At 38.7% G+C, this 17,443-nt stretch overlaps 1 protein-coding gene across 2 annotated transcripts in view; it reads left to right on the forward strand.

The window, feature by feature from the left end:
* Nucleotides 1-17,443, forward strand: part of CD47 (CD47 molecule) — a 60,711-nt gene that overhangs the window by 24,411 nt on the left and 18,857 nt on the right. For both annotated transcript variants that reach the window (XM_065913790.1, XM_065913789.1), the window contains exon 3: nucleotides 3,091-3,180. In XM_065913790.1, the coding sequence (XP_065769862.1) occupies nucleotides 3,091-3,180 (90 nt within the window). The remainder of the gene's footprint in view (nucleotides 1-3,090; nucleotides 3,181-17,443) is intronic.

The following is a 17,443-nucleotide window of genomic DNA, read 5'->3' on the forward strand; positions in this document are numbered from 1 at the left end:
ATTTTCACTGGTAGATTTCTGTTAATAAATGCCAAGACTGTTGAATATTTTGTTCTGTTGTATAGGCAGGGAGGCCCGTGAAATAACGTTACCTTCTCAGCCCGTCTTGAATATGAGATCAGATACTGGCTGCATCTTGAAAGCAGCAACCACAGAATTTACTGTCAGGCCAGAAGTAGGGTGTGAGAGAAACCATGGAGTCAAGGATGATTCCAAGCCTTTTAGCTTGAGCAGCTGGAGAAATGGGGAAACTGAGAGGGTAGGTTTGGTGAAGGAGTAGGGGGAACTTGGGTCAGAAGTCAGTGACTTAATTATCTAGGCCTCAGTTTCCCCTATGATAAGAAGGGGTTAATTAATCCTCCTGTAATAATTGTGAGGATTTGGGGAGTTAATCATATACACAACTCAAAATAGTAAAGCAAGTAGAGAAAAATAAGTCAATTAAGAATAATCCTTAAATCATAGAGCTTTTACCAAATCCTTTGGGCATTTAGATGTGAAACCCTAGGGATAATTCATAAAGGTTTCTCTTGGTAGGATTTTAGATTGAATTGAAATGGATTTTCCTTGGTAAAGGAAGATGGTCAGTAACTGTTGGAAATTAAGGTATTAATTCAGAGGACATCTGTCTTTTGGTAGAGATCTGCAACCATGAAAGCATCCACCCCTCACCCAAAAAAGCTGTCTTTCATTCACTCACTGTTTTTTGACTGTTGGGACCTTCAGCAAGAAACCAATTGAGTCTCTGCATGTGTAGGGCAAAATGTTAGACTATGGAAAGTTGATATCTGTGGGATAGAATTTATAACATTATTATATTCTGTGGATTATTGGTAGCATCTACCAGAGCTTAACGTTATAAGCTAACTTGGGAAATGCATAGCTCGCATTACTGTATGAAAGTCCAATAGTTTCCTTACGTGCTGATAAAGAGGCAGAACAGTGGAAGATTTGAAAGAGTTAATTTTAGACGAACATGAGCGCTTGCTTTGGAAAAAATTAGCGTTTCCCTCGATACAGACAAACTCTGAAATGCTTTCAGTGCATTTGCTTTGCTTTGTTGTTAGAGAAGAAATTTCACAGGTAAAATTATGGTCTTAAGAGTTAATAAGATGCAACTAAACTTAATTTTTTTAAAGTTCTCAACAAACCTTCTTTGAAGACTTAACATCACAATTTCCTTTATGTGGAATGTATCATTTTATATGATCATTCTCTAGGTAACTTGTAACACACTTAATTGTTGTTTAGTCGCTAAGTCATATCCGACTCTTTGTGACCCCATGGACTGCAGCATGCCAGGCTTCCCTGTCTTCCACTATCTCCCAGAGTTTGCTCAAGTTCATGTCCATTGAGTCGGTAATACTGTCTAACCATCTCATCCTCTGCCGTCCTCTTCTTTTGCCTTAATCTTTCCCAGCATCAGGGTCTTTTTTAATGAGTTGGCTCTTTGCACACTTAATAGAAGCTTCCTTAATAGCTCAGTTGGTAAAGAATCTGCCTGTAATGCAGGAGACCCATGTTCAATTCCTGGGTCTGGAAGATCCACTGGAGAAGGGATAGGCTACCCACTCCAGTATTCTTGGGCTTCCCTTGTGGCTCAACTGGTAAAGAATCCGCCTGCAATGCAGGAGACCTGGGTTTGATCCCTGCGTTGGAAAGATCCCCTGGAGAAGGAAAAGCCTACCCATGCCAGTATTCTGGCCTGGAAAATTCCATGGACTGTAAAGTCCATGAGGTCGCAAAGAGTCAGACACAACTGAGTGACTTTCACTTCGCTTCACTTAGTACCTAAAGCCCCTCATGTTACTTTACACATAAACAATCATTTGAGGCCTAATTATCCATAAATGCATCTTCTAGTCTAGAGTAAGTTTGAGAAAAGCTAGGGCTCACATCTCTCTTGTTTTTAGTCGGAGTAAGGAGAAGGTACCCTGGAGTACAACTTCCTCATTTTGATACCCTGAGTCAGGCTTTACAGAAAGGCGTCACTGTTGACTTAAGATAAATTCTTGGCATTTACACATAACAGGTATTCACTGTTCAGTTCAGTTCAGTCGCTCAGTCATGTCCGACTCTTTGTAACCCCATGAATTGCAGCACGCCAGGCCTCCCTGTCCATCACCAACTCCCGGAGTTTACTCAAACTCATGTCCATTGAGTCAGTGATGCCATCCAGCCATCTCATCCTCTGTCGTCCCCTTCTCCTCCTGCCCCCAATCCCTCCCAGCATCAGGGTCTTCTCCAAAGAGTCAACCCTTCGCATGAGGTGGCCAAAGTTTTGGAGTTTCAGCTTCAGCATCAGTCCCTCCAATGAACACCCAGGACTTATCTCCTTCAGGATGGACTGGTTAGATCTCCTTGCAGTCCAAGGGACTCTCAAGAGTCTTCTCCAATGCCACAGTTCAAAAGCATCAATTTTTTGGCGCTCAGCCTTCTTCACAGTCCAACTCTCACATCCATACATGACCACTGGAAAAGCCATAGCCTTGACCAGACGGACCTTTGTTGGCAAAGTAATGTCTCTGCTTTTTAATATGCTATCTGTAGGAGTGCATAATTATAATTGTAGTTAATGTTTACCAAGCACTTGTTAAGGGCCAAGGTTTTTTATGTATTAACTTTGTTAACAGTTGCAACAGTCCAGTGTAACATCCACCAGTAACAGCCCAACAGTGTAACAGCCACAATAGTCTAGTATAACAATGAGGACACTGAAGAACAAGAAGGGTTAAGACTGCTCAAGGTCACAGAGATTGTAAATTGCGGTTGCTTTTCAAAGCCAGACACTGTGGCTTGTTCTAGAGCTAGAACCTTGTTCTTAATTCCTGTGCCAGACTGCCTCCTTCTAGAAGTCATAGGTTAGGGAAAATGGGGTGAAAAGCACTTACGTAAATAATTTTTTATTTCATAAGTAAAATTTGTTGTATAAGTAAATGATATGTGTAGTTTGTTACTTATTTTAAAGCTGAAGTTTTAATTCAATTATTTTCCATCTCCACAATAATATATATTGTTGACTAGACACAGTTAGGAGTTAAAGTGATTATAGTGAGTGTTAATTGTGATTTTTGTTTTCTTTCTTCCCAGTTTCATGGTTTTCTCCAAATGAAAATATCCTCATTGTTATTTTCCCAGTTTTGGCTATACTTCTGTTCTGGGGACAGTTTGGTATTGTGAGTAAGTATTTATTTCTATTTTTTGTTTATGTTTTAGTGGTTAAATTGTTATTTCTGGGAGGCAGTGTTGGCAAAATGTTTAATTTAGCTGAATTGTATTAGCAAGTATGATATTGTGATAAGAATGTACAATCAATATTAATATTCTCATTGAAGTCTATATTGTCCTTCATAGGTTATTTCGGTTCACTTTTAATTCCACAGAAGGTTTTCATTTTTTAACTTCTTAAGAATTAACATTGTGAAGCCTGATATTAACAGTACCTTTGACTCAGCTGGTTTTAATGTTTACAGAACATTTATACATATACTATTTTCTTTAGTAAAGATATGGTTACAGCCTACATTGGTGATAAGATAGGATATTGTAGAAGAAGGAATGAAGATGGCAGCGTATGAACACCCTGAGCTTACAACCTCCCCTGGCACATCAAAGTTATAATACAACTGTTTTCAGAGCAGCTATCTCTGAGAATGACCCAAAGACTGATGGAGAACATATTCTACAACTGCAAGGAGGAAACCACAATGAGATGAGTAGGAGGGGCAGAGATGTGGTCTGGTCAGAAGCCACACTTGGGGTCCTTAAGTGGGAGGAAAGTCACAGCAGTGGAGATCCTCCCTGAGGGTCAAGCCCCACATCTGGCTCCCCATCCTGGAGGTCCTAAACCAAGTGTGTGTGTGTGTGTGTGTGTGTGTGTGTGTGTGTGCGCGCGCACACGCACATGCATCATTTGGTCATGTCCGACTCTCTGTGACCCCATGGACTGTAGCCCACCAGGCTTCTCTGTCCATAAAATTTTCCAGGCAAGAATAGTTGAGTTCAAGTGCCCAAAGTATCTGACCTTGAATACCGGTGGGGCTTATGTTTGGGAGAGCCAGAAGACTGTGGTATACCAAGACTTTGCTCTTAAAGGGTGTGTCCAAAAGCATCCTTGCTTCAAGTCCCAGCACAGAGGCAGCGCTTGACAGCTGTCTGGGTCAGAGGCAGTGACTTTTCATGGAGAGCCTTGCTAGGAGACAGTAGGCAGCTGGGATCCCCCCCAGAACTGAGATGCTGGTGGCAGCCATTTTTGTGATGCCCGAGCTGGGGGGCACCATGCTGGAATTGCCTCTCTCACGTATTAGCACCTGGGGCTGGCACAGCCCACCAGCAGTCATGAGACTTGTGACAGTCCTGGCCCGACAGGTTGCACAGCCAGCAGTGTTCGGAAGCCTGTCCTGCCTGAGTGCCTGCGGGAAATCAGCCTCACCACAATAGAAGGCCACACATACGAGATGCTTCTGGTGCATCTGGCTCTGGTGGTCACAGAGAGCCTTGATGCTGGGCCCCGCAAGACATCTCCCACATAAGGCCACTTATCTAAGATTGGGAGATGTCATGGACCTACCTAGTATCTAGAAATAAACACAGAGAATTAGGCAATATGAGGAGACAGAGGAATATGTTTCAGATGAAAAAACAGGAGAAACTCTCAGAAAAAGAGCTAAATGAAAGCGCAGATAAGCAATTTGCCTGATAAAGTGTTTAAGGTAATAATCATAAAGGTGCTTACTAGTCTGGAGAAGAATGGATGAAAACAGTGAAAACTGCAACAAGGAATTGGAGAATAGAAGAAAAGAATCCATCAGAACTGAAGAACACAGTAACTGAAGTGAAAAGTACAGTCAGTTCAGTCTTTCAGTCATGTCCGTCTCTTTGTGATCCCATGGACTACAGCATACCAGGTTTCCCGGTCCATCACCATCTCCTGGAGCTTGCTCAGACTCATGCCCATTGAGTCAGTGATGCCATCCATCTATCTTGTCCTCAGTCATCTTCTAAGTGGCAAAGGATTGTCACTTAAAAAGTGAAAGTTAAATGACAAAAAATAATTTTTGTAAAGTGATTGTAAAATCAAATGTAACTGTATACAGTGAGTGTTATTTGTGTGTACAGAATAGAAAGATATAAATGTGACATCAAAAACATAAAATATGGTTTGAGAGTAGGGAGGAGTAAAAACATAGTTTCAGAATGTATTTGAACTTCAGTGACTCTCAGCTTAAAATAATCTGCTGTTAGATCCATATATGTAAACTTCATGATAACCACAAACCAAAAGCCTATAATATATACACAAAAAGTAAAGGGGAAGAAGCCCAAATGCAAAGCTAAAAATCATCAAACCATGAGGGAAGAAACTAAAAGAAGAAAGAAACAGAAAAGAACTACAAAACCAACTGGAAAATAATTAACAAAATGGCAATAAAAGTGAATACCTATCAGTAATCACTTTAAATGTAAATGGATTAAATGCTCCAACCAAGAGACACAGGATGGCTGATTGGACATGAAAACAAGACCCATCTATGTGCTGCCTGCAAAAGACTCACTTCAAACCCAAAGACATACATGGTCTGGAAGTGAAAGGCTGGGAAAATAGGTTTGATGCAAATGGAAGCAAGAAGAAAGCTGAATAGCTGTACTCATATCAGCCAAAGTAGACTTTAAAGCAAAGACTTTAATAGAAGACAAAAAAAGAAAAGGTGTTACATAAGGATAAAGGGCTCAATCCAAGAAGAGGATATAACGTTCGAAAGTATTTATGTATCCAACAAAGGAGCACCTAACATATATAAAGCAAGTATTGACAAATAATAGGAAAATTGACAGTAATACAGTAGTTGGTTACTTTGATACTCCACTTATATCAGTGAATAGATCATCTGTACAGAAAATTACTTGTCAGGCTTGATGTAATTTATTTATGTATGTAATTTACATACAGGTACACACACACACACATATATGAGCATACACACACACACACATATATGAGCATACACACATATATAGGATATTCCATTCAAAACCAACAGAATACACACTCTTTTCAAGTGCACTTGGAATATGCTCCAAGATAGATAATGTGCTGGGCCACAAAACTGTCTTAATAAATTTTATAAGATTTACAGACAACCAAAAGCTGAGACGATTCAGCATCACCAAACCAGCTCTTCAACAAATGCTAAAGGATCTTTTTTAGACAGGAAACACAGAAAAAGTTTATAAAAATGAACACAAAACAACAAAGTAAATGGCAACGGGATCATACTCATAAATACTTTAAATGTAAATGGGCTAAATGCCCCAACCAAAAGACAAAGACTGGCTGAAGGGATATAAAAACAAGACCCGTGTATATGCTGTCTACAACAGACCCACCTCAAACCTAGGGACACATACAGACTGAAAGTAAGGGACTGAGAAAAGATATTTCAGGCAAATGGAGACCAAAAGAAAGCAGGAGTAGCAATATTCATATCAGAAAATAGACTTTGAAATAAAAACCATAATAAGAGACAAAGGACAGTACATACTGATCAATGGCTCAATCCAAGAAGAAGATATAACAATTATACATGTGCCCAGCATAGGAACAATTCAATACATAAGGCAAATGCTAACAAGTATGAGAGGGGAAATTAACAGTAACACAGTAATAGTGGGGGCCTTTAGTACCCCGCTCACACCTATGGATAGATCAACCAAACAGAAAATTAGCAAGGAAACGCAAGCTTTAAATGATACAGTGGACCAGTTAGACATAATTGACATCTGCATTTCACCCAAAAACTATGGATTTCAACCTTTTCTCAAGTGCATATGGAATAGATAGATCACATCCTGGGTTATATATCTAGCCTTGGTAAATTTTATAAAATTGAAATAATCTCAAGCATCTTTTCTGATCACAATGCAGTAAGATTACATGTCAGCAACAGCAAAAAAAAAAAAATACTATTAAAAACACAAACATATGGAGGCTAAACAACACACTTCTGAATAACCAACAGATCACCATGGAAGAAATCAAAAAGAAAATCAAAATATGCATAGAAACAAGTGAACATGAAAACATGACAACCCAAAACCTCCTGTATTCAGTAAAAGCAGTGCTTAGAGGGAGATTCATAGCAATACAAGCCTATCTTAGAAACAAGAGAAACATCAAATAAACAACCTAACTTTATACCTAAAGCAACTAGAAAAAGAGCAGTAGAACCCCAAAATTAGTAGAAGGAAATAAATAAAAAATCAGAGCAGAAATAAATGAAAAAGAAATGAAGGAGACTGTAGCAAAAATCAATGAAATTAAAAGCTGGTTCTTTGAGAAGATAAATAAAATAGACAAACCATTAGCTGGACTCATTAAGGGAAAAAGGGAGAAGAATCAAATCAGCAAAATCAGAAATGAAAATGGAGAAATCACAACAGATAACACAGAAATACAAAAGGTCATAAGAGACTACTGTCAGCAACTATATGCCAATAAAATGGAGAACTTGGAAGAAATGGACAAATTCTTTGAAAAGTATAGCCCTCCAAAACTTAACCAGGAAGAAAGAGAAAATCTGAACAGACCCGTCACAATCATGAAAATTGAAACTGTAATCAAAAATCTTCCAACAAACCAAAAAACTCCGGACCAGATGGCTTCACAGGTGAATTCTACCAAAAGTTAGAGAAGAGCTAACACCTCTCCTACTCAAACTCTTCCAGAAAATTGCAGAGGAAGGTAAACTCCCAAACTCATTCTATGAGACCAGCATCACCCTAATACCGAAACCAGACAAAGATGCCACAAAAAAAGAAAACTACAAGCCAATATCACTGATGAACATCGATGCAAAAATCCTCAACAAAATTCTAGCAAACTGAATCCAACAATATATTAAAAAGATCATACATCATGACCAAGTGGGCTTTATTCCAGGGATGCAAGGATTCTTCAGTATTCACAACTCAGTCAATGTGATACACCATATTAACAAGTTAAAAGATAAAAACCATATAATTATCTCAATAGATGTGGAGAAAACTTATGACAAAATTCATTTTTGTCAACACCCATTTATGATAAAAAAAAAAAACCAAACCCACCTCTCCAGAAAGCAGGCACAGAGGGAACATACCTCAACACACTGAAATCCCTTGCATCCCTATACACTAACAATGAAAAAACAGAAATTAAGGGAACAATCCCATTCACCATTGCAACAAAAAGAATAAAACACTTAGGAATAAATTTGCCTACAGACACAAAGACCTGTATATGGAAAACTATAAAACACTGATGATAGAAATCAAAGATGACACAAAATGATGGAAAATATACCATGTTTTTGGATTGGAAGAATCAATATAGTGAAAATGAGTACACCAATCAAAGCAATCTGTAGATTCAACACAATCCCTATCAAGCTTCCCATGGTATTTTTCATGGAACTAGAACAAATAATTTCACAATTTTTATGGAAACACAAAAGACTTCGAATAGCCAAAGCAATCTTGAGAAAGAATAATGGAACTGGAGGAATCAATCTGCCTGACCTCAGACTACACTATAAAGATACAGTCATCAAGATAGTATGGTACTGGCAAAAAGACAGAAATACTGATCACTGGAACAAAATAGAAAGCCCAGAGATAAATCCACACACCTATGGACTCCTTATCTTTGACAAAGGAGGCAAAAATATACAATGGAGAAAAGACCATCTCTTTAACAAGTGATGCTGGGAAAACTGGTTAACCACCTGTGAAAGAATAAAACTAGAATACTTTCTAACACCATACACGAAAATAAACAAAATGGATTAAAGGTCTAAATGTAAGACTAGAAACTGTGAACCTCTTAGAGGAAAACATAGTTAGAACATTCTCTGACATAAATTATAGCAAGATCCTTTATGATCCACCTCCCAGAATAATGGAAATAAAAACAAAAATGAATAAATGGGGCCTCATTAAACTTAAAAGCTTTTGCACAATGAAGGAAACTGTAAGCAAGGTGAAAAGGCAGCCTTCAGATTGGGAGAAAATAATAGCAAATGAAACAACTAACAAGGTATTGATCCCCCAAATATACAAGCAACTCATGAAGTTCAGTGCTAGAAAAAGTGAACAATCCAACCAAAAAGTGGGCCAGAGAACTAAACAGACATTTCTCCAAAGAAGACATACAGATAGCTAACAAACACATGAAAAGATGCTCAGCATCACTTATTATGAGAAAACACAAATCAAAACCACAACGAGGTACCCATCTCATGCTGGTCAGAAAGGCTGCCATCAAAAAGTCTACAAGCAATAAATGCTGGAGAGGGTGTGGAGAAAAGGGAACCCTCTTACACTGTTGGTGGGAATGCAAACTAGTACAGCCACTTTGGAGAACAGTGTGGAGATTCCTTAAAAAAAAACTGGGTATAAAACTGTCATACGACCCAGCAATCCCAGTGCTGGGCATACACACTGAGGAAATAGAAATGGAAAGAGACACATGTACCCCAGTGTTCACTGCAGCACTGTTTATAATAGCTAGGACATGGAAGCAACCTAGATATCCATCAACAGATGAATGGATAAGGAAGCTGTGGGACATATACACAATGGAATACTATTCAACTATTAAAAAAGAACACATTTGAGTCAGTTCTAATGAGGTGGATGAAACTGGAGCCTGTTATACAGAGTGAAGTAAGTCAGAAAGAGAAACAGCAATACGGTATATTAAAACATAAGTATGGAATTTAGAGAGACGGTAACAATGACCCTATATGCAAGATAGCAAGAGACACAGATGTAAAGAACAGACTTTTGGACTCTGTGGGAGAAGGTGAGGGTGGGATGATTTGAGAGAACAGCACTGGGATATGTATATTACCATATGTGAAACAGAGGACCAGTGCAAGCTCGATGCATGAAGCAGGGCATTCAGAGCTGATGCTTTGGGATGACTCAGAGGCCTAGTGTGGGGAGGGTGGTGGCAGGGGATGTGGAGATGCGTGTACACGCATGGCTGATTCATGTTGATATATGGCAAAAACCACCACAACATTGTAAAGTAATTAGCCCCCAATTAAAGTAAATTAATAATTAAAATAAAAGATCTAAATCACAATGAGCATCTTTTCCTATTACAACAGTATCAAACTAGAAATCAGTTACAAGAAGAAAAATGGAAAAAACACAAACAAGTGGAGGCTAAGCAACACGCTACTGAACAAATACTGGGTCAGTTGAAGAAATCAAAGAGGAAATTTAGAAATACCTGGGCACAGGTGAAAACGGGGGCACAATGATCTAACGCCTTTGCATTGCAGCAAAAGCAGTTCTGAGAGGGAATTTTGTGGTGATATAGGCATATGTCAAGAAGTAAGGAAAATCTCAAACAATATAACCTTATATATATCTAAAGGAACTGGAAAAGAGGACTCAGCAAAGCTCAAAATCAGTAGAAAGAAGAAAATAGTAAAGATCAGAGCAAAAATAAGTGAAAAAAAGACTTAAAAACAATAAAAAAGATAAGTGAAATTAAGAGCTAGTTTTTTTAAAAAAGATAAAATTTATGAACCTTTAAGCCAGACTCATGAAGAAAAAGAGGAAGGACCCAAATAGAATAAGAAATGAAAGAGGAGAGGTTATAACTGACACCATAAGAATACAAAGGACTTTAAGAGGTTACTAAGAACAATTATACACCAGCAAATTAGACAACTTGGAAGAGATACATAAATTCTTTAAAACACACAATCTTCTAAGGCTGGATTAAGAAAAAAAATAGAAAATCTGAACAGTCCAATTACTAGAAATGTAATTGAATTGTATGCTAAGTCGTTTCAGTCATGTCCAACTCTCTGTGACCCCATGGACCATAGCTCCCCAGGCTCCTCTGTCCATGGGATTCTCCAGGCGGGAATACTGAAGTGGGTTGCCATGCCCTTCTCCAGGGGATCTTCCTGACCGATTGAACCTGGGTCTCCCGCATTGCAGGCAGATTTTTTTTTTACCATCTGAGCCACCAGGGAACAAAAAACTCTGAACAGAAAGAAGTCTAGGAGCAGATAGCTTCACAGGTGACTCTGCTAACATTTAAAGGATAGTTTTAGCTATCCTTCTCAAAAAATTCCAAAAAATTGAAGAGGGAACACCCTCAAATTTGTTCTATGAAGCCAGACTTATCCTGATAGTAAAATGAGACAAACACACTAGAAGAAAAGAAAATTAGAAGCCAATATCCCTGATGAACATAGATGCAAAAATCCTTAACAAAATAGTAGCAAAATACATTCAACAATACATTAAAAAGGATCATGTACCATGATCAAGTGGAATTTACCCCAGAAATGAAAGGATGGTTTAGTATCCACAAATTAATTTAATATGATACACCACATTAGTAGGAGGAAAGATACAAATCATTTGATCATCTCAATTGATGCAGAAAGAGCAGTTGACAAAATCCAACATCCAATTATGATAAACACTCAACAGAGTGGGTATATCCAACATAATAAAGGCTATGTATAACAAACCCACAGCTATTAATAACATCATACTCAGTGAAGAACTGAAGGCTTTTCCTTTAAGATCAGAAATAGGACAGGATGCCCACTCTCACAACTTTTATTCAACATTGTATTGGAATGACTGCCACAGCATTCAAACAGGAAAAGGAGATAAAAGGCATCCAAATTGAAGAGGAAAAAGTAAAACTGTCATATTTACAGATAACATGATACTGCATTTAGAAAACCCTAAAGACAAAGACATTGATGAAAGAAATTAAAAGCAACACAGAACCCTGAATTTTTATTGGAAGGACTGATGCTGAAGCTGAAGCTGCAATACTTTGGCCACCTGATGTGAAGAACCGGCTCATTGGAAAAGACCCTGAAGCTGGGAAAGATTGAGGGCAGGAGGAGAAGGGAGCGATAGAAGACGAGATGGTGGATGGCATCACCGACTCGATGGACATGAGTTTGGGCAAACTCTGGGAGATGGTGAAGGACAGGGAAGCCTGGCATGCCGCAGCCCATGGGGTCGTAAAGAGTTGGGCACGACTGAGCAACTTCACTTTCCTTTTTTTCCAATCATGTGTATCTAAAGTGATACATAAAAGTAGAAGTGAGATGACTGATTATATATTCTAAAGACTCTTTTCAATGTATAGCACCCTGGAAATGTTTTGTGATTTCAAAGCTGTTCTCAGCTTTTGTCTAAAAGGCAAAAAAGACAAAGAAAGGGCTAAGAAAGACAACTGTCAAGACATTTCACAACTCTTTCAAAACAATGTCTGAAATTCTTAGGGGAATTTCTCAGAGTTTCAGTGAGCTTTTTATATTAAGAAAACGACTGGTATAGCATCAAGACCTTGTCCACTGACCTTAGGGAAAACCTTTAACCCTATTGGCAGACTCAGGTGTTCAGGCCTATGTCTTATGATTTAGGTGGGAAACAGCCCTTTTCTAAGATCATGAAATCACTCAACAGAAGTGTGACTTGTTGCATTTGGATTGATTGAACTGTGCTGATCATGGCATTATCCTTAGTTGACTGAACCAGGAGTGTGTTCACTATCAGCCATATTTTTACAAAAATAAGTTTTAGCATTGTTTTTTCTCAATTAAAAACGTAATACCTACCACTTTAGGATACCTTATGCAACACAGGAAGTGTAAAGAAAAGACAAATATCATCTAGAGCCTCAGAGCCTAGAAATAAACTATTGAGGTATTCCGGTGAATTTCCCACTTCTCTGTCTTTTTTTCTTAAAAAAGGAAAACCCATAAATGGATTCATATAGCTTATATACTTGTGAATGCTGATTTTCCTCCTCTGTTTTCAGAGATCTTTTTATAGTTGCCTATGCTCCACTTTTATGGATGTACTGTAATTTACTTAACTCTTATCTTGATGGATATTAAGGATGTTTCCAAATTTTCTTGATGTTATAAAAGTAAATGTGCTAAAGATATGTAACACTTGAAATGGCAGAGAAGGTATTTTAAGGCTCATGATATTAATACATATTGCCAACATGTTTTCCTGCAGGTGAGGACACCCATCTTTCACCTCACAAACTTGACATCATTATAATTCTAAAATCTTTGGTAATCCAATGGTTGAAAAAAAATCATCTTAATTTTCATTTTTGTGTTAGTGAGGGTAATTCTTTTTTATATTTATTCTGTTGATCATATTTTTTTTTGGCCATGCCTTGTGGGATCTTAGCGCCCTAACCAGGGACCGAATCCCTGCCCCCAGCAGTCAAAGCACAGAGTCCTAACCACTGGACTACCAGGGAATTCCCGTTCGTTGGTCATGTTTTAACAAATGTGATCATAAACCTAAAAAAAGAAAAATCGTGGCAATTTTTATTTAGGCTCATCTTAGAGCAGGTAAATGTGTGTGTGTGTGTAGTGTTCGTTTTCCAGTCATGTCCAGCTGTTTGTGACCCCATGGACTGTAGCCTGCCAGGCTCCTCTGTTCATGGGATTTCCCAGGTAAGAATACTGGAGTGGGTTGCCATTTCCTCCTTCAGGGGATCTTCCTGGCTCAGGGATCAAACCCAGGTCTCCTGTATTGCAGGAGAATGCTTTACTGTCTTCCCACCAGGGAAGCCCATTTGTGCACGCGCGCGCGCGTGTGTGTGTGTGTGTGTGTGTGTGTGTGTGTGTAGGAGGAACCAATATACTTGATTCACCCAGCCTGCACTCACATTTAAAAGTGCTTGTGATAACAGTACCTAAGCTTTGTATGAGAGCACTATGCCAAGTACTCTACACCTGAAATCACATCTGCTTCTTTCGGGAACTCTGTAGGGATAGATACTGGGGTTCTCATTCCCATTTTGTAGATGAGAAATAGAGGAACGGATAGATTAGGCAGTTTTCCCACAGTCACCCAACCATTTCTTGGTAGTACTGGCATTTGATACAGTGTTATTTACCACTATATTGTACTGCTTCCTTGTCTTGAAATTATTTCAAGAGTGTGTGTGTGTGTGTCTTTTTTTCCCCACCAAGGGTGAACCTGTATCTGGGTATACACACTGAGTAAGTGAGACCGCTATTGACAGAATAGAATGTGGGCCCACTTTATTTAATAAATGCCTTTTGACAGGGTACATACTGATTCTTAGGCACTGGGCTGTGTGTTCGAGATGTGGAAATGAAGTGTACATTGCCCCTGGCTCTATAGCGTTCACATCTCCGTTGTGATATGTAAGTGTACATGCTCTGCGCCATCTGTCACGTCTTCATGATAGACATGCATCTAAAATCCCCTTTTCTCTCGGTACTGTTTGTGGGAGACATCCTGCTTCTGGCCTAGGGATTCCACCCAAGGAAAACCCCGCTGTTTTGTACTCACTGCTTGGTTATGCATTTTTTTTTTTAGAGTGCAGAATCTTACAGCCTCTCCAGTATTAATAGTAACTCAGACCCATGTCTTTCCCTTTCTAGATTTTCAGTTCCTTTTAACTTTTCCTGATTATCATTTATAGTCTGTACTTGACCACACAGGGGACTTCTCTCTGGTTTATCTAGCTCTCTGTGTCATTCTTTTTGGTCACCCAAGATAAAATCTAGACCTTCCATCAGCTAAACATCCGGTAAAGACATCAGATTAGGCTTTCACTTTGAGGAGAAAGTTTCTTTATACCAGAACTGTATTTTGGACTGTGTCTCAGGATGCCATCGATCCTACTGAGAAAGAAGCTTTGAGACCTCTAAACTCTGGAAGCCAAGCCAAGGAATCCCAAATATGGTGAGCCCTAGCCCATGTTTCGACCACAGACGTCTCTCACAGGGAAGAACCTTTGCCTTTAGCTTTAACTTACAAACGTCTAAACAGAATCTTACGGTACACCAACTGCTCAGAGACTCCTAGAATCAAACACCAAGCCTTCTGCTAACCGAGTTACTTTGGCTAACAAATTAGAGGTTTGCTGGCTGAAGTAATGAATCTCTTAATAGGATTTTGTTTCAGGCATTTTGTTTTTGTTCTGAAAACTGTACCAACTCAACTTCCCACTGCATGGACAATTATGTTCCTGGCTGATTTTCAGGATTGTTCTTCCTTACTCATTGTCAATATGACATATTTTCCATCATTTAGATGTGTAATGAATGATTTCAAGTGCTTCTCACCAAGACATCCAGTTTTTATAGGATTAATGTTTAACTCCATGTTGAGAACTAGATAACATGTTGAAATTTGTTGTGATACAATTGCCTGTTCTTATTTTTTCTTCTTTAGAACTTTTGTTATTTTCATTGAATCCCTGCTTTACACAGACCTGCAGGACTATAAACATGATCATGTGAGCTGAAACTCTGCAAAACAATCTAATAATAAATGCCAAAACTACTGTTGTTCCATGATCTTTAAATTTTTGTCAAAACATTAAAACCTCTCTTATTGTCAGTAATAAATGTATTTGGAAATGAAAAAAAGAGTGAAATTAATGTTTAGTACATGATATAGTAAAACCTTAAAAACATTGAGAGTTGGTGAATTTTGTCAAGAGCAGTTTGAAAAATGCTTGCCTTTTCTTGTTATATAACTTTGAATACAGAGCATACATCTTGTCTGTGCCTTGGTGAATTGTCGCTCTCCTTTCTAAGATCTAATCAGCTCCCAGCACTTTCATGTCTTGAACTGTCCTTTACGCTTCTATTGTCATGAACTGTCTCCAAGAGTTGCTTTCATGTGAAGTTTTTTTTGCCAGTCACTTCTTCTGGGACATCTTCATTTTCATCACAGCCACCTCATTGTCCTCGTGTATCCCAATAAGTTCACTTCTACTAAGTTCTTCTGGCTGTATATCTAGAGTCTCTTGAATGGCAGTAATATTACATTCCACAGTTAGCTATTCTATAATGCCCGTTACCGTCTATTGGAGTTTCGCTTCCAGCATTATCACATCTCGTTTCTCTGCTCCTTCATCTTTATAGCCCAGGTTCCTCTTTTGATTATCCATTGTAAAGTGTCACAGTGGTTTATGACTGGGAGACAGGAGGTGCCACAACATATGTTTTGCTGTCTGTGTGTGAATCGAATAACAGATGTGCAGTGAGCAGTCACCAGCAGTCTTTGAAAAGGGTGACGTGATTGGTCACTGATGGTGGTGCACATCTCTTTATTTATGTAGTGATTTGTGGATTGAAGAGATAACAGTGAGGTTTACACTTTATGCAATTACTCAGTTATTATATTGGGGTAGTGGAAATTTGAACTGTGTTTTGGGAGGACTTATGTTATTTAACTAAATGATGGTAACTGAAATTGATGCATATCAGAACCAGGGAAGGAGAGAAACAGCTGTAATTTTAAATTTGTTAGTTCCAGGAATCTTTCACTTTGTTTTCTAACTTTCTAGTCCTTGCTCAAGATGATTCCACAATGATTTTGGTTACTGCTCAGAGGTTTTTGGCTGGGGGCCTCTATTGAAATCAGTTAGAAAATTCAAAGAAAAAATTTCTCCATCACAACAGCCTTGAGATCCTGCTGCGTTCTTGAGTCCAGTTTTGAGTACTAGCTTAATTTTGAAAGTGATTAGGCCATGAAACCACATTGAAAAGAAGTCATGGAACAGAATTTCTTTGTAGATTAGAAAAATCATGCTGAGGAAATAGAGACACATATGGGCTTCCCAGGCGGCACTGGGAATCCAGCGGCCAGTGCAGGAGACACAGGAGACGTGGGTTCAGTCCTCGGGTTGGGAAGATCCCCTGGAGGAGGAAATGGCAGCCTGCTCCAGTGCTCTTGCCTGGGAAGTTCTGTGGACAGAGGAACCTGGCCGGTTATAGTCTGTGGGACTGCAAAGAGTGGACATGACTGAGCAACTAAGCACCCATGCACACACACGAAGACATACTAACTGTCCTAGAAACTTCTATCCAGGAAGGCAGAACAGCGTCATCATAAATATTATCCCTAAGGGTCTATTAAAGAATCTTGAACTCCCATTGCTTTTCCTTGGTCCTGTCCGCATAATTATCAAATTCTGCTTATTAAAATGTGGTTTTTTATACTGATTTTATTGTGGAAGGAACTGAACAAATCTACAGGTTAGCAATATGCTCTTTTGTAGAAATACAGTTGCTGTTACTTTGACTCTTTCCAAATTCAAACGTCCCACCTTCCTGCATCTATCTATTCTGAAGGTGTGACACGGTGCATAAAACCAGGAATGTTTGCAACCAAGGAAAAGAAGTTAGTATGTTAGGCGTTGCCTTCTTTTATCTTTTATATTCAAAGTACTTCAAAGCCCAGACTTCATGAAACTTGGGCTCTTTTATTTCTCTGTCCTGTAGGAATGTGATTTCTCATCAGTCTTCATTTTGACAAAATTGTTTCATCAGAGAAAGTTGGATAGTGCATGGCATTCATTATAAAATTATTTTACTCGCCTTCTGGCAAGTAATCAGTT

This window comes from Muntiacus reevesi, chromosome 21 (assembly GCF_963930625.1).
Source record: "Muntiacus reevesi chromosome 21, mMunRee1.1, whole genome shotgun sequence".
NCBI lineage: Eukaryota > Metazoa > Chordata > Mammalia > Artiodactyla > Cervidae > Muntiacus > Muntiacus reevesi.